General features: G+C 57.7%; 1 protein-coding gene across 1 annotated transcript in view; it reads right to left on the bottom strand.

Annotated features, from left to right (window-relative positions):
- Positions 1–3,812, bottom strand: part of EPHA8 (EPH receptor A8) — a 33,313-nt gene extending 29,501 nt beyond the window's left edge. The window contains exon 1 of the mRNA XM_068537770.1: positions 3,719–3,812. Coding sequence (XP_068393871.1) covers positions 3,719–3,812 — 94 coding nt within the window. The remainder of the gene's footprint in view (positions 1–3,718) is intronic.
- Between the last annotated feature and the right edge of the window lie 13,784 nt (positions 3,813–17,596).

Genomic DNA, 17,596 nt, shown 5'->3' with positions numbered 1-17,596 from the left:
ATTCGCTGATTTTCTTCCTCTTCCTCCTCTCACCCTCCCCACCCATTGTCAGGGGCCCCAGAGGCTGGCTGGAGAGAAGACTGGCCGAACCAGGAAGGGGCCTCTGAGGTCCTCCCCGGGGTCCCCAGGGGCCAGGTGGGATCAGGGGATGGAGCGAATGTCCGCAGAGGGATCTCCCTTCCCCGAGCCCAGCCGGCCCCGTGCCAGGGGCACAGGCAGAGAAGCCTTCCCGCCTCCCTCCCTCCCTCCCTCCCTCCCTCCCTCTCAGGCAATGGAGAGAAAACTGGGTCAGGCGAGCTCTCTCCTCCTGCTGGCTGGGGGGAGGGGGAGGGGGCCGCACTGCAGATTCCCCCAGACCAGCAGGGCCCAGTTTGGGGAGAGGGTGGGGAAAGGGGACGTGTGGGTTCCCCCGCCCCAACCCACATCCCAGATGGGGTCTCAGCCCTTCGCCAGCATCACCCGGATACAGCTCAGACCTGCCCCTACCGAGGGGCAATGAATGTCCCTCGCTGGGACTTCTCCCCCTTAACACCCTGACTCTAGAGGCAACTGCCTGCAGACCCCACTTTCTAGACCCTTCCCTCCCCTCTGGAAATCCCCAACCACACCTGCAGCTGCTTCTTGATCAGTCAGCCAGGGGGCTCAGATAATCCAAAAATAAGTCAAAAGTCGATTCTATTGGATTCAGGAAGAGTTATAGGATTCCAGGGCAGCTTGCTCCAATTCCCTCCAGACCCTTCTCCGTCTATCCCCTCCCCTCCTCCCCCTCTGTCCCCTTCTTCCCTACCTCATGTCCCCTTCTGTGGGGGGAACACAGAGTGTCTCTCATGGGAAGCTCCAGGCCCACAGGAGGGCTCAGCAGGGCTGGATAGAATCCCAGCGTTAAGCCCATCCAGCTTGGGCCTGAATCCCCTTGGAGATGCCAACCCTCTGCTCACCTGGGCTGGGCTCTCTCCTGCCTCTTGCACGGCTGGACTGCAGGTCTGTGTGACATCTGTGAGGTCAATGACCCTCTCTGGGCCTGTCTCCCCACTTGTAAGTGGGAGGATTGGACCCATGGTCTCTTAGGGCCTTCAGTGAAGCAACCACTTAACCCCGCTGTGCCTCGGTTTCCTCATCAGCAAGATGTCTGTAGGCATCCTTCCTGGGCCTACTTGCCAGGCTGTTCTGGGGGATCAAACGGGTCCCTCTCCTGCTCTGAGAAGCACAGATAATTCCTAAGCCTCTCCTGTTTGACTGTGGAAGGCATTATGCGATTTCTTTTTTTCCTCCAGCACTGTCACCTTCCCCCATTCCATTTCGCTGAGACTAATACCTAAATTGATTTACATTCCCTGAGGACGCAGCGCATGATGGTGAGGCTGGAGAGTTCGGGGTGGCCAGGGGATGTCAGCCAAGATGTGAATGCCTCGGAGATCACCCCCGAAGTGGTGGATAATCCACACCACAGAGTGATAAGGCTTCGAGCCTGGTGGGGCTCAGGGGCATCTCTGCAGGTGTAGGACCGTCCCCAGCACTGCGAGGGACCTGGCATATGGGCACTTGGGCAACCTGGGGCACTGTCACCTTTGCAGGACCCCAGCTGGGAAAAGAGCCCCCTCCCTGAGTTCCAACAGTCTCCCTGGCCGATCCTGGCTCTGCACCAGCCCAACGACTCCTGGCTGTTCTACGTGGAACCCATGCCCCAGGTCTCCACCCAGGACTGTCAGACCTGCGTGGGTAACCCATGTCCAGCCATGGGTACCCTGCTGTGTTGATCAGATAGGTGTGGGCTGGCCCTTGGACAACGTCTCCCTCCTTCTCACCCTTGACAGATGTCTCCCCTTCCTCTCTTTGAGACCTTGCCTCTTCCCCAACTGTCGCCCCTCCCTGGACACATCCTCTCTCCCAGGCTAATGGTCTCTCCTCTGCTCGGGAGCCTGGTCAAAGTCCCCTCCCCAGGGGCTCTGGGGTTTGCCAGCCTGGGATTCTGGACGGTGCTGGCTCCTTGCTGGAGAAGAGAGTTGAAGCAAGGAGCTGGGGATGCACCACCCAATGCCCAGAGCCTTGATGTGGGCCCTTCAGAATCCTGCTGGGTGAAGAAATTGTCCCCTTCTCCCCACCCAGCCCTGGGAAAACTGTGTCCTCAGGCCACAGCTCCAAGAGCTCCCAGGCCCCTTGTGCACTCTTCCCCTCAGCTCCCTTGCTAGGGTCCCTGCGCCCTGTGTGGCCCCCGTTTCATTGGAGATTATGAGTTTATCTATGTCTGTGTGCGTTTATTCTGTGCACATGCATTTCTGTGGACATGAATGCAAGTTTGAGGGTCTTTTTGTATGTGTGGTGTCTGCCCACGGATGTGCATATTTTCATGTGCATGAATCTTTACATGTATATGTGTGCACACGTGTACTGGCCGCATTTCCGTGCATCTGACTATGGTGTGGGGAGGGGGCTGTCCATGCACATGAGTCTCTACAGGCCTGGGTCTATGTGTGTGAATCCTAACATGTGTTTGTTTGTGCATGTTTGGTTGTGGGTACGACTGCATCTCTGTGAGCCGTTCGTGTGTGAGGGGTGGATCTGTGGTATATCTGAGCGTGGATGAGGAACACTGGCTCTGGAGCTTCCTGGAACCTGGAAGTTCATCCTGCCAGGGTGAGAACGCAGCTCTGGACCCAGGATGTCAGTCCCAGGATCCTGCACAGAGCACCAGGTCTAGCCTCCTCCTGGCAGAGCTGCAAAAGCAGAGGAGGTCCAGGGCAGGGGCTGGGGTGAGGAGCAGAACCCAGGGTGGCATCCTGAGCTGGACCTGGAGGGTCCAGTGGGGCTAAGATGTATGTGTGTGTGTGCACACGCGTGCACGCTCGCACATAGGTGTGTGGAGACCCAGACCCTTTTGATTCCGACTGCTCAGCCCTCACCCCCACCCTGTGTCCCCTGAGTGACCGGACTGCCCCAGCTTTGACTCCGGACAAGACCCAGCTCTCCAGGGCCTTTCCTGCCTCAGTCCGTCTGCAGCCCCCTCAGCCCCCTCCTCACTGGCTCCTTCTCCCCAGTGCCCACCAAAGCTGCCTCCCCTCTGGCTGTCACTCCCTGGCTGCTGTCCCTCCTTCTCCCCCAGTCCTCAACCCTCCAGCCCGGCCCACTTCCAAGACCCTCATTCGCTGCCCCTCATTCCCATATTCCCCCAAACCCAGTCCTGTTCTCTGGTCCTCGTTTCCCAGTTCCTGGTCCCCATCTCTCCACGTCGTCCGCAGCCCCTTTTCCTTCAGCTCTCTGAACCTCACCCTGCATCCTTGTGTCCCTCTGTCACTCTGCTCTCTGTCCTCTGTCCCCACCCCTGTCCTCTGCCCTGTCTCCTCTCTGCCCTGTACCTCTTCTCCTGTCTTCTGTCCCCCCGCCCTGTCTCCTCATCCCCAGTGTCCGAGCCTCAGTTCCCTGTCCCTGGCTCCGAATCCCTCAGTCCTGTCCTCCTGTCCCTGACCCCGTGTCTCTGTCCCTCATCCTCAAGCCCTCCGGTCCCTCTCCCTCAGTCCTGTCCCCATCGCCATCGCTCTATCCCCTGACCCCAGGTCTCTCCCGCGGTGCCACGCCTGCCCCCTCAGACCCGGGGATCCCAGCTCCTTTGGCATTCGGGGTCGAGGGAAAGGAAGTTGAGCCTCGCTCTGGCTGCGCGCGCCGCGCCCCCAGGCCCCTCGCCCCCGCCCCGCCCCGCCCCGCCGCCGCCGCGGTTGCTCACCTTCGCCGCGCGCCGCGGACACGCAGGTGGCTGCCGCCGCCGCGGCCGTGACGACCCAGAGCGCCGGGGGCAGGCGGCCCCGAGCGGGGGCCATGGCCGGGCCGGGCTGGCGGGGACGCCGCGCACCCTGGGCTCGGCCGCGGCGGCCCGCGCGTCGGCGCGCTCCCTGCTCACCCGCACACCCGGCTGCCGGGCGCACACACGGGCGCACACACCGGCGCACAAGCCGACTCGCAGCGCACACGCGGGCACCCGCGCCCGCCGCCGCCGCCGCCGCCCCGGGCGGGGGCCGGCCCGTCACGGCGCCGAGCCAATCAGCACCGAGGCGGGGGGGGGGGGGGGACACGGAGCCCGCACCGCGGACACCGACCCGCGGACACCGACCCGCGGACACCGCCGCCCGCCGCCCGTGCGCACGCTCGCCCTCGCCCGCCTCACGTCTGCACGTGGACTCAGCCGCCGCGCACCCAGCCACGGTTCGGACGCCACGCGACACCGGGACCCACGGACCCACCCGGGGAGGCCCCGCGTGGACACACGCGGGCACACTATCTCTTACACACGTGACCCTCAGGCACACGCGCCCCCTCAAAGTGCCTCGTGGGGTGATGCACACACACTAGTTCACGGACAGAGGCTCAGAGGCAAACTCAGAATCACTTCTAGTTAAACATTCTCTCCCCTCCCCCATCCCAATGACTGGGCACCCCGAGTCTCGAGTCTTGGGAGGCCTTAGAGTGCAGTGATCATGAGCTCAGGCTCAGGGACCAGGCAGACGTTTCAATGCTGGCCTTGGGCAAGTTTCTTAACCTCCCTGAGTCTCAACTTCCATGTCTGTAAAACAGGGACAAGAGTGTCTATGTCCTAGGGTGGTTTTGAGAATTATATTCAAGGACCCAGGTAAAGTGCCCGGCATGCTGCCAGGCACACAGCCAGGTGGCCAGCTTGGATGATGGTGGTTACTATTCCTTGCTTTCCCCTCCCCTGACTTCATTCACTCCAATTCCGTTCCCAGGATTAGAGATCTCATCCTGGGAAGGCTGCAGGCTGTAGGCGGAGGACGGTGTCGTGGGGCTCCCTCCTGAAGCCTGACCTACCAGCCTCCAACCCGGTGAGCACCTGGTGGGCCAAGCTGTCCAGGAAGCAGATAAGAGATCTGCAGCTCCTGGGGACTGGCTGGCAAGTGTGTGCCCACTGGGGCAAGTCTCACCTCTGCTCTGCCTTCCAGCTAGTGCACACCACTGCTCAGCCCCCTCTGAATACACTTCCACTCCTGTGCTCACTGGGGAAGAGTTGGACCAACGGCTGGAGGTTACATGGGATGATAAAGGCCATTTGGGGAGTGTGTGCTGTGTACCAGACCCTGTTTTAGGCGCTTTATAAACTTGCGCTACTTTAAGCCTCACACAGCCCCGCAAGGGAGGTGCAGCTAAGGAAACTGAAGTGCAGAATGGCCATCATTTGCCTTAGATCACACAGCTGGTTAAATGCTAGAGAGGTGCTCAGATCCAGATCCGCTGGACTCCAAAACCCACTTCTTTCCTGTGCGTCTTTCTTTGTTACAGAAAGGGGAAGACGGCTCGTATTAGGAGCCCTTTTCTAACAGCTCAGACCAACTGCCTCAAAGATGTAGTAAGCCCCCTGTTAGCTGAAGCGTTCAAAGCGACACTAGCTAGAGACTGTTCAGGGATGCTGTGAAGGGGGCTAGGGTTCAGGGGAGCAGATTGGATTAGACCCGGAGAGGCAAACTCAAATGCCCACGTGAGACAGGCAGGCAGGCTAATGAAACCTGCCAAGGGAAGTGTTCCCAGCTCCAGTCAACGTTGCCCTGGGGGTATGAGCCCAATTTTCTGCGTTTTCAAGAGAAGCTGTATATCTGGAATTTTTATGCGGTGTCTCCTAATATTTAAAGTTGGCAGCTAATGGAAACATTTTAATAACAAGTGTGTGCAAACCTGTGGAGAGGTGGCCACAGCCCGCAGGACTCCAGACCTTCCTTCTTGGCTTCTTTTAGACAGAAGAGTCCCTGGCTGGCACCTCACTCCTGGGCCACTGGGGCAGTGGGCAAGGTAGGGCAGAAAGATGCAGACCGTGCAGGATGCAGTCACGGCACTCATGGGCATCCCATACCCCGGCCAGGGCTCCCAGAAATATTTGCTGGTGGAGGAAGCTTTGTTGGGGGCTGGGGTTCTGCATCCCCAGGTTGAGGTGGAGCCAGCCAAACCTGGGTTTTGTCCATTTTGCAGGTGAGGAAGCTGGGGAATCCTTGAAGGACTTGGTGAGCGTGAGCGGTGGCTCTCTGTCAGGGGCCTGCTCCATATTCTGAATCCTCTTTGACAAAATAAGAAATTCATTTCACCAAACGTTCTGTGGGCCAAGAGCGGTTTGCTTTCAGTTGTCTCTCTGCACCTCTGATACTCCCAGGACACCCCAGCCCAGGTGCACCCTCTCCTGGGGTCTCTCCTCCCACACCTTCCCCTCTGCCTGTCCCGGGTCTCCAAGTAGCAAGTTGCCAGCCTGCCAACGGGGAGGAAGAAGCCATTAGCGCCCCCCCCCCACCCCGCCAGCTTCACTTCACTTCACTCACTGTGCGCCTCCCAGGCTGGACTCTGCACCCCTCTCTCATGGAATCCCTGCAACTTGGGGCTTTCACCCCATTTTAAAGACAAGGAGAGAGAGGTTTGCGAGGGCTGACTGACGGAGTGGGAAAGTCTGTGAGGTGCACGAGCGGGATCCGTGATGGTTGTGGAACGTGTCTCCTCTCCGCACTGGGTTCTGAAAGCCCACGGCACGGTCCCGGCTGGGTCCTGTTGCATCCTCCTGGCGCACAGTAGGTACTCTGGGGACGTTAGCTGAATGATCCAGCAAATCATGAGCAGACGGGCAGAAGCCCACACCCTGTTGACCCAGTGCTTGAGGCTGTCATTGCTGGAAGGCCGTTTCTGGGTTACAGGACACCTTGCTGTCTGGATTGCTGCACAGCTGCGCTAGCCGGATCTGCTACGTGAGCCTGACCTCAACTCTCCAGGGGGTGAATCTGAACAGCGCTCACCCCCTCCCATTGGCACACTGGCGCCTTGGGACCTTACTCTATGGAGCAAGGTGGAGGTGGGGCGGAAAGGGCTGGACTTGACCAAGCAGGGAGGCCTCTGAGCCAGTCCTTTCCCACCTGAGGGCCCCTCGCTGACCCTTGTCTTTTCCTTCTGGGAGTTGGAAGGGGAGTTGCAGGAACGTCTGACAAGTCCATTACACTCTCCATTTCCTGGAATAAATACTCTCCCAAGAGTATTTCTTCTCACTGTACCTTTCTGAGCCTCAGTTTCTCCAACTATGTGAGAATAACGAGAATAATGCATAATGAGGATATGCCACCAATTCAGAGGATTGCTGTGACACTCATGTGAGTTCACAGGTGCAAACGTGCTTGGATACCTAGAAAGACAGCTAGGTTTGGAAGGCGTTCTGTACTTTAAAGGAGGGGCCTGGAGCCGGGCTGTCCTGCATCCCGAGGGATGAGCTCTGCAGGGCGCCACTTCGGGCACAGGTAGAAGAGGTGTCTGGCGGGAGGTGGGTGTGCGTCAGTGTGTGGGGTTGGGTTCGGTGGCCAGCGGTTAAACCCCGCTCATCCTTGAGCCACCCTAGCCCCTGCCCTGGATGTCTTATTGCCTCAAACTGTCCACTCAGGGCCTAGACTCCTGCAGAGAAACCACACTCCGCTGCCCCTCCTCACCCTCCGCCTGGCTCTCTCTGTGAGGGGACCGGAGGGGGTGGGCATTCCTCACATTTGCATAGAAACTTCTTCTCCCCCAGGCCTGGACGAGCCATTGGAGATCTTAGCCGGCTTCCTAACATGAAACCCATGTTGCTTCCCTGCTTAGGGCCTCAGTTTTCCCATCTGTGATGTGCCTGCTGTACCCATTTTCCCGAGTTGCAATGGGCATGAAGGGAGCGTGGAGCTGACCCTCCACTGGGCTGGTGCTGGGGTTCCCAGGTCATAAGATAGTACCCTGCCTGTGATGTGCTCCCAGGCTGGAGGGGAGGAAGCCCCCCAGGAACTAGTGAGGAAGTAGCTTACATTACATAGGAGAGATTCACCCGGACCACGGGGAAGGTGTTTAAACTTTGTACTTCTAGAGCCAGGGCAGGAGTGCCTAAGACAGCCCTGTCAGATAGAAATATAGCGTGTGCCACATATGTAACTTAATTTTTTTTCTAGTAGCTATGTTAAAAAGTAAAAATAGGTGGAATTAAGTGTAATAATATATTTGTTGAGTGCAATTGCCTGGTATGTAATATTAATTTTGTTAATCAATTCAGTAATTCAACAGCTATGTATTGAGCCCCTCCTGCAGGGCTGTGCCAGATGCTGGGAATAAGATGGGGGGGCCCCCCGGCACAGTTTCCGTCTAACGGGGAAGCAGATCATTAAATAGGCAATTACAAAATCCCCCTCCACATAAGGGAATATTTCAGGAACTGTAGGCACCAAAGCTTAAAATAAAATTTACAATTTAAAATATTTCAAAAAAAAAGTCCTCTTGAAGCAGAAAATACCGAATGTAATTCAGCCCTTTCTCAGGGGCTCAGAGTCATTGCTGTGAACACAGAATCATTGAATCTTCATGTGGAAAAGGATCTAGAGATGAGTTAGTCAAGCCACTGCTTGCGGGACAGTAGGAGACAGAGGTGCCTTCAGGGCCACAGAGATGGGTGGGCCTATTTTCCCTTGTCCACTAAATGAGCCCGGGCTTCTCTGCTTAATAGCATTTCTGTCTCTTCCCTCACTCTCAGGCTGTCAGCTGCCTCTGCTCTCTGCTGTAGAGCTCCCACCTCTGGCAGTTCCCAACTGCCCCCTAAATTGCTGCTTCTAATCTATTGTGGACTTTAAAAAAATGAATGTTTATTAGCATTGCATGTAAAGTAAGAGTCAATGGGTTCTAAGTGAGGGACTTTCCCATGAGTAAAGAATATATGAGATTGGTGTCAATGGTTGTGGCTGTTCAGAGGTCTCTTCCGCTTATTCCTGGCTTGTCTCTGGATGTTTGTTCTCAGGTTGGAGGGTAAACGAGGTGTTGTTATAAATACGTAAGAGGCTTATTAATGACCAGGCATGCACAGACTAATTGCTTCCTCCTGTTTGCATATAATCAATCACTTCCACAGTTTGGAACCACTGGCCAGCAGCAGAATGGAGCGGAAAGATGACAAGATTGGGATGGGCCTCAAAGGTCTGGGCGGCTCCATCCTTCATGCTCAAGTCTTTCCTGTCCTGAAAAAACAGAACCAACCCTTCCTTTATCCCTCACCCCCCTTGCCCATCCCTCTCTCCTCCCCTTCCCAGCAAACTTCTTGAAGGAATCATCTGTCCTCACGGACTCTATTTTTTTCCTCTCTGTTCCTCTTTGTCCATTATCACCTCCACGGTCCCCCAAACACCCCCTGCCCAGATGCACACTCCGTGATTCTCTGTCCCACGCCTGGTCCTTGTCCGACACCACCATCCACCCAGTTGTATGTGTCAGGAACCTGACCTTTATCCGCCTTCCTCCTTCTCCATCAGCTGTGTACCCAGGACATCCCCAAGTCCTTTGATTTTACCACTCAAATGTATCTCAACTCCATCTGCCCCTCACTATGGCCAGCAGCCAGGCCTGAACCCCATCAGCTCCAACCGCGACAACTGCGGGGCCCACATCACTGGCCCCCGTGCACACTCTCTAAGCCCCTTCAGTCGTGCACCACACTGCAGCCAGGAAGACTGGTCAGTGCAAAATATCATGGCCGGGCCCTGCCCCGTGCCCTCCCCTCCCCTGATTAGAACCTTTCCAGAGCCTTCCACTACTCTCCTAGATAAAGACCCAAATCCTTACCATGCCTGCAAGGCCCTGTCCAGGTGGTCTGGACTCTGTCACCTCTCCAGGCACCACCTCCTCCCTGTCTGCACTTTCTCGAATGCGCGGTGGTGGTGCCCCCTCCCACGCACAGCCTTTGCCTCTGCAACTCTGCCTTTGGGACGGCCCCCGCCCCACCTCCAGTACCCCCTGATCGTCCTCAGGGAAGCCATTCCTGAGCCCTGGCCCAAGTCAGCTCGCTTGCAGGACCTCCACACCCTGGCTCAGTTAGGAAACTCACCCGCACCTTCCTGTGAGAGCAGGGACCACCTCTGTTCTTGCTGGACTCCAAATCCTCAATATCCCGTATGTGACCACCTCCATAAGGACTTTTGCCTTGGTCCTGGCACCTTTTGGGGGCCTGGCCCAGACCTGGAATGGGGGCTGGATTCTCTTTGCCACTACCTGCCTGTGTGACTCCAGGCAAATGACGTTACCTCTCTGGGGCGCTGCTCAGCATGGGGGAGGCCTCCAGGGGCTCTCAACATCTAGGATGATGTGGCAGAGTATTCGCTATTCTTATTAATCTTAATAACAGCCCTTGAAATAAGTTCTATTATTATCTACACTTTATAAATGAGGAGAATCAGGTGGGGGTGGCGGGGACATTATTTGTCCACGACGCCCCAGCTACAAAGCGGCAGACCCAGGATTCAAACCCTGATCTGTGGTTCCAGAGCCCACGGGCTTCGTCTTGAGGCAGCTGGGACAGGGGAGAGCGGGGGTACTCAGGTGAGTGGGAGGTCCAGACTCGCAGTTGGTTGGCAGCGAGGGAGAGCAGATGCCATACTAGGCAACAATTTGTGGGTTATCCCTGGGGGCGTGCTGGCCCTTCCCTGAGCTGTGTGTCTTTGGGAGGTCACTTCACCTCTCTGAGCCTCAGGTCCCGGTCTGAAAAATGGGACACCACCGCCTGCCCTTTAAGGGGTACGGTGATTAAAAGGGTGCCTGGCACACAGGAGGCCCTCATGCATCACAGAGCTTTACCCACTGTTCTCCGCCCGGCCCCAGGACCTTTCTCAGGGAGCAGGAGGGATCGGGCTGTGGCTCATTATCAGAAAGAGGAGCATTAATAGCCCTGATGTTAAAAAATAACCTTATCATCATTCTGCCTGTCGGGAGGAGATGAGCCCACATCAGCACTCTGACAGATGGGAGCAGCTCTCTGTGTTTGCGGGTGTTTGCAGGAGAGAGTCAGACAGAGAAGGCGGGAGAGAGACGCAGAGAGACACACACAGAGAGAGAACCTCTGTGTGTGTGTGTGTGTGTGTGTGTGTGTGTGTGTGTGTGTGTGTAGGAGAATGAGAGTGCCTGGGTGACATGACTTGCTGGGGGTGGGTGTGAGTGTGGGGCTAGGGGTGGGTGGGTGGTGATGGCACCTCTCCAGAGCAGGGAATAGCTTTAGGAGGGTGACTTGGTAATACCCAGTATTGAATGTACTGAAATGCTAAGCAGCTCTAAAGATCTGTGCCTGATTTTCATTAAGGCCGCTGAGGCAGAGGGTGTGACGGGAGGGGCAGGGGCCCCCTCACTGCCTGGGAAGGTCCGATTACAGGAGCCCGAGCCAGGGTCGTGACCAGCACGGAGGCCACTCTCACCTGCACCACGGCTGCCACCTTCCCAGCTGCCACGACCACTGCCATCACCACAGTCACCGCAGCACAGGGGAAGCCCTGGCCCTACGTTGCTTGGTCACCGAGCAGCCTCAGTCGCTGCTGCTCCAAACCGAAGGGTGTCCCCCAGCGCTGCACCAGGCCTCCTCCCTGGGCCCGTTTGCTCCTCTGTCATACGGGCAAGGAACCTGTTGCACTTTCATTCCATTCTCTCCACCCAATTTTCTGAGGCCCAGAAGTGTTAGGATGGGGAGTGGGTGCTGTGCTGCATGCTGGAGGGGGGGTGCACACCAACGGCGCTGCGGGAACTGCTTGTCTGACAGTACAGAGAGACCTAGAACAGATCCTTTCATGGCCATGGTGGCAACACTGACAAGCTACTGAAAAGCCCAAAGGAGGGAGAGCTAAACAGGGCGGTAATGGTGTGCGTGTGGGGAGGAGGAGGGGAGGCGTCACAGGCCCAGAGAAGGCAAATGATTTCCCCAAGGTCACACAGCCAGCAGCAAGTCTGGGACCAGAACCCATTCTCCTGGCTCTTTGTCCAGTGCTATGGCCCTCACGGGAGGCCATCTCACCACAGAGCAGCCAGGACATGGAGAGGGGACCAGGCCGCGGGTCTGCTCACATGCCAGCCTCAGGGAGAGGTGGGGTGGATCTATGTCCTGCTTCCCAGCGGCAGGGGAAATGAGCAGCCAGAAGGGGTCGTCATCTGTGAGGTGCCAGCTGGGGGCTGGATGCTTTGCAGTTCCCCTCTCCAGTCACCCCACACCAGGCTTGCAGGGGTATCATACCATTTACTTTAGGCTCCCTGGAGGCTCAGAGAGGGAGAGCAAGCTGTCCAAGTTCGCCCAGCCAGGAAGTAGCCGAAATGAGACGTGAACCCAAGGATACCTGACGCTCAAACCAGTGTATGTCACTCTCAGCCAGACGACTCCCTGGGGCGGGGTTCTTGGGAAGGAGACAGAGTGTAACTCGGAAGCTGGAGACCCATCTGTGGCTGGGGTCACTTAGAAGGAGCTCCCAAGAGTCCAGTTTAGTTTGTAATTATCCCAGATGTCGATTTACTCCCTGGGATGTGACTGGAAGAGGGGGTAAGAGCCCACGGCTGCCGGAGGCCCAGGCTGTTTGAATTCCGGCCAAGCTGTTCCCGGCCCTGGCCCAAGGTCATCTGTTCAGGGAAGAAAGACAGCTTCTCAGCCCTGTGCGCCCTGCCCTCCCTGCTCTGAGCTGGGAGCCGGGGGAGGCTGAAGGACAATGTTCCTGGTGAAAGCAGATTACCCAGTGAGGGGCCGGCTGGGCGGGATGGCACTGTGGTGACAGGTCCATCAGGGCCTCTCCAGGGGGATATTTCCTGGGGCTGCTGGTGACAGGCCTGGGCTGTGGAGGGAGTGCTGATGAGGGGGAGGCAGGCTGGCCCCTCGCCTGGAGACAGCGATGGGCAGGGGCTCAGCCTCTCCGAGCCTCCTCCCCAGACGCCCAAGGCATCGCCCAGCCACCATGCCTGCTCTGGTTTGGGACCACCCAGTGAATCCATCCCCCTCTTTAACCCCATCACCTCCCTCTCTCCTTGCCACTCCTCCAATCCCGCTTCCACCCGCAGGCCAGGCGGGGTAATCTTTCTAAAGGGCGACACTCCCCTGCTTACCACCTGCAGCCATCCCACTGTCCCAGGAGAAAGCCCTGGCTCCTTGGCCTGAGAAGCGAAGCCCTTTGTGGCCTGGCTTCTGCCCTTTGTGGTCACACCCTGCACTCTTCTCCTATCTGCACTGGGCCTTTGCACGCCTTTGCCTCTGTCTCCTAACACCCACCCCTCGCCCTGCCACTTCCCCAGGGGGCCTAATTCTACTTCTCCAGTAGGTCTCAGCTTGGATATCGCCTCCTCCTTGAAGCCTTCTCTGAACTGAAGTCCAGAAGTCTGCGTTGGGTGCCCCCCTCCCAGTGTCCCTGGCACTTACCCCTTAATCATCCTAACAGCTCACTGGGGTAAATTCTCAAGGTGTGCAGGGTGTGCGCTAAGTGTTGTGTCCATGTTGCCTCATTCCATCTTGGCACCCGCCAGAGTGTGGTAAATGCCCGTTTGTCTGTCTCATCCACCTTATGATTACCTTGAGTGCCTTATGATCACCCACTTTATAAAGGAGGAAATGGGGGCTCCAGGTGGGAATGATGTGCTCAAAGGTACCAGCAGGTAACTGGCTGCTGTGAGCCAAGAATTCAAGGATCCTGATCACCTACATTCTATCTCACATCCTACCCTTTGTGTCTCGGCTTCTGGGGGCTGGTCCCGAGCTCTAGCTGGAAGTAGCCCTGGTAAGTCAGACTGTAGCCAGGGCCGCCCCTCCCAGCAGCCCCTGGCCTCTGGGGCCCTGACAGATCCGAGCAGCTTCTAGCTGGTGGCAGGAAGGGGCCGCCCCTCCCAGTGCAGCCAGGAATTCACAGCCCACTCCTCGGACTCTCTCAGCTCCATTTCTGCAACCCCTCAGCTGACTCTGGAGTTCCTGACCTCACCCAGCTGTGACCTCCTGGCTTCCAGATCGGATCTCGTCTCCTGCTTGTCCCCGATCCCCATCTCCGCATTCAGATCTGCCTCTGGCCCAACCCACCTCCAGCCTGCTGGCTCTGTGCCAGCAGCTGGGGATCCCACCCAAGGCCCTGCCCCGCCCTCAGTCTGGGCTTTGGGCTTGTTCTGTCAGCCTGTTCCCCCACCAGAGCTTTGAACCCCAACGTGGGAGCTCAGTGCTCTGACCCCACCTCCTCTCCCCACCACTGCCGAGGGGCTGGGGTGCTGGGGATGATGAAGTCGTCTCCGAAGGAGGAAGCTAAAGATGTAAACGAGCCCGTGAAATCCTGGATGACAGCCGTGACCACTGTGGCCATTAAACACAGAGCTTTAACGGCCCCCGAAATACACCTGGGGCACTTGTCAGCAGCGCCTGCTCATCACACGTGCGCACGCGAGCCGTGCACACGTGTGCAAACGCGTGCAAGCACACAGGCTCAGCGAGCAGCCCAGCAGGGCAGGATAGGGAACCCCGGCAGATGGTTTCAGCAGTGCCCTTGGCCTCAGGATGGGGAGAAAGGGGTGCAGGGTGGGTCCCAGGCGTCTTTCCATAGTCTGCATCCCTCACGGTCTCTTCCTCTTTCAGATAGCACTTTATATTTGCATAGCACTCACTCATCCCCTGCATCCTTCTGAAACGGCTTTCATGTGGGTCAGATGCGATCTAATATCCCCCCTCCCCCAGCTTGTCCCACAGCACAGCCTCTGAATGCGCAGCACAGTGCCTGGCACACAGCAGGCACCGGGAGATGTGTGTTGGCTGAATGCATTCAGTTGCCGCAGCCATCAGGGAGATTCCTAACCGAGACCCTCGCGCTTTGTCTGAGGCTCATTTGGTTGAGTTGAAAGCCCTGGATGGGGATTCTGGGCTCTTGAGTTCTGACCTTGACACTAACTCCTGTGTGACCTTGGCTTCTTGTATGACCAAGGCGTCCTCCTTTTTGGTATCAGTTTCCTTATCTGAAAAGTCCTTGTCCTGCCCTGGTCATCGGAGCATCCGTGATGGTTGTCTGAATCACGTGGTGAATACTGGCTGGCCTGTGGCCCCTGCAGCCTGGCCAGGGATGATGGCCTGGCGGCTGTGGGATCTCAGAGCCTGCAGGGCCCGCAGGGCTGAGGAGGCTCTGTGAGGGGTGTTTCCTCTGTTGACAATCATCTTTGTTCACGTAGTGCTAAGTACACCTCACGTAGTAGATACTCAGGGAAGTCTGGCTAGTCTGAACTCAGCCACCAAATCCCGTAAGAGTGAATTTTCAAGAGCGTTCAGAAATCCCTTCTTCTGTGTCAGTTCCCCCCAGAGAGAGTTCTGTGGCCTGGCTCTTGCTTACCTCTTCAGCCGCAGGTCTCACCACTCCTCCGTCCCCACACTAAGCAATAACCACACTGAACTTCAGTTTCCGCAGTCTGCCGTGGTTCCCCAGCGCCCCTTCGCCGGTCCCTCGGCTGGCACACTCCTCTTCCCCTTGCCCTATCCCTTCTCCTGGTGAACTCAACTTCAAACTACTCAAACTTCAGGTGTCCAAAACGCCTTCCCTGGCTCCCCGCCCTGGGTGGGTGCGTCCTCAGGCTGCCCAGCCTCATGAACTTCTGCCATCACAGAACTCATCTCGGTGACATGTCCATGCTGGGCGCCTTCTCCGGCCACCTTGAACTTGGGAGAGCTGGGGTGGTGTCCTCTCCAAGGGAAACTCAGGGTTGGGGGGGTTCTAGCATACACTCATGTCCCCCCACTGGTTCCCACTGCATGATTTGAGTGCCCTCCTTGCTCTTCAGGCAGACGAGGGCCTGCCACATGTGGCCATTTCTGGGGCCAAGACCCCTCCACGGGGCTGCTTGCCCAGTGGGCTCCACCCCTGTGCCAGAGCCACACTCAGCTGGGGACTGTCCTTCTACAGTGCCAGGCACAGGGCCGGTGCCCAAATGTCAGCCATGCCCTCCTGGATGCCTTTTCCAAACACAGCGGGTCCCTCTCACATTCCCAAGGGCCTCGGGGTTCAATCTTCCCATCTCAGTCTCATGACTTTTGCCCTTTCCAGGGATCATCTTTCAGCGACAACGGGAAGAAGAGTCCAAGGACTTTTCAAGTTCCTGAGCAGAAAACTTCCTGTCCTCGCCGGTGGTAGCTTGTGACAAGACCAAACTCAAAGTCTGATCTGCAGTGGGAAAGGTCAGACTGGTGGGGGGACAGCAATGGCAGAAAAGCAGGCAGGCCCGGCGGGGAGGGAGGGTGCACCAATCAGGCGGCGGGAATAGCGAGGGGCCCGCAGACACCTCGTCACAAGGGCGGGCGGAAGGCTGCCGGGGAAACTGAAGTGCAGGCCACCGGCGAAGGGCAGGCTCGGGACAGAGCTCCAGACCCTGCTGGGATTGGGGATGCAGGAGGGCCAGCAGGGGAGGATGTGGGAGAGCCGCTGGGGAGGAGCCTGAGCTGCTTAACAACTCTGTAAAATGGGGATAATCCCAGCAGCTTCCTCCCAGGGTTGTTCTGAGGATGGAATGAGTGGACGTAGACACAGCTCTGAGAGGCAGGCCTGGTGTGTAAGTTGATGAAGATGCTGGTTGACTACCCACGCTTTTGCTCTTGCTGTTGAAGTGATGGTGGTTATTTATTGAGCAGTGTGCTGGCCCTAGTCATGTGATGGCTCATTTCACCCTTGCCACACCGTGTGGGTAAATACTCTCACCCCGGCCCGTGGAGGAAGCCCCAAGGGGTGGAGTCAGCTGCCAGGGAACAGCAGAGGGACGGGGCCCTGGAAGAAGAATCTGTGCAGAGCCCGCATCACACATCCTCCCAGGGCCTCAGGCTCTCCGTCCGGGACTCCTTCCTCTGTTTCTTGCTGCCTCTCCACAAGTCCATGGCGGGCTGATCCCCTGGGGAGAGGTGGGGAGCCTATGGGGCAGTGGGATCTCAGCCTGGTGAGGCTGGCGGCTGACCCAGGGAGCCCCCAGGGGGGACCATGTGACAGGGAATGTCTGGGGGTGGCCTGGCAGGGAGGGGACCCCACTCCAGGCCCGGGGATGGTGGCCCTGCCCAAACCCTCTGCCCAGCCCTCATTTCCAACAGAGACTCGTTTAAGAGCAATGACCCGCTTGCTAGGGGACTTCAAAGATAGTATTTGATGTGTTTTAGCAGCTTCAGCAAAACTCTAATTTGAATTTCAGGCGCTGGTGTGTGATTTCCTTGGTGACAGCTCCGAGGGAGGCTTGGGCTCGGCTGTCATCCAGCGGGGCCTCTCGCTGGCTGCCGCTGCCGCCACCCACATTCCCGGGGAGGAGAAACAGGAGGTTGAGAGGAGCCGGGGCTCCACTGAAGCTCAGGGAGGAGAAGAATAAACAAGTGACAGGGAGAGAGGGGAAGGGGGCGGCGAGAGCAGACACAGAGGAACAGAGAAGGGGGAGGAGAAGGAGGAAGAGGAAGAGGAGGAGGAGGCTGGAGAGGATGAGGGTGCGGTTAGAGACCTCGGGAGAGATAGAGCCCCAGAGATCAACCCTGAAAGGAGGGGAAAGAGAAGAAGACCCAGAGGGAACCAGGCAAGAGAAGGAGAGAGGGAGAGAGTCAGAAAGGGGCAGAGAGACAGGCTGAGGGAGCCAGCGAGAGAGCCTCACACGAAGCCCAAGGACGGAGGTGGAGACAGAGATGCAAGGACAGGGGAGGGCAGGAGAGAGACAGGGAGGGGAGCGTGAACAGACAGATGGGAACGCTGGGAAGATGCTCGTTCACGAAGCGCTCAGGGCCAGGCCCAGGGCGCTGGGGTCCCAGCGAATACGTGGGGTGCCGGATCCCGGGGTGTGGGGAGGGGGCGTAGCTCAGGGC

This window comes from Eschrichtius robustus, chromosome 3 (assembly GCF_028021215.1).
Source record: "Eschrichtius robustus isolate mEscRob2 chromosome 3, mEscRob2.pri, whole genome shotgun sequence".
Lineage (NCBI taxonomy): Eukaryota > Metazoa > Chordata > Mammalia > Artiodactyla > Eschrichtiidae > Eschrichtius > Eschrichtius robustus.
Note: the sequence above shows the minus strand (reverse complement) of the source record. Positions and strands in the feature narration are given on the sequence as shown.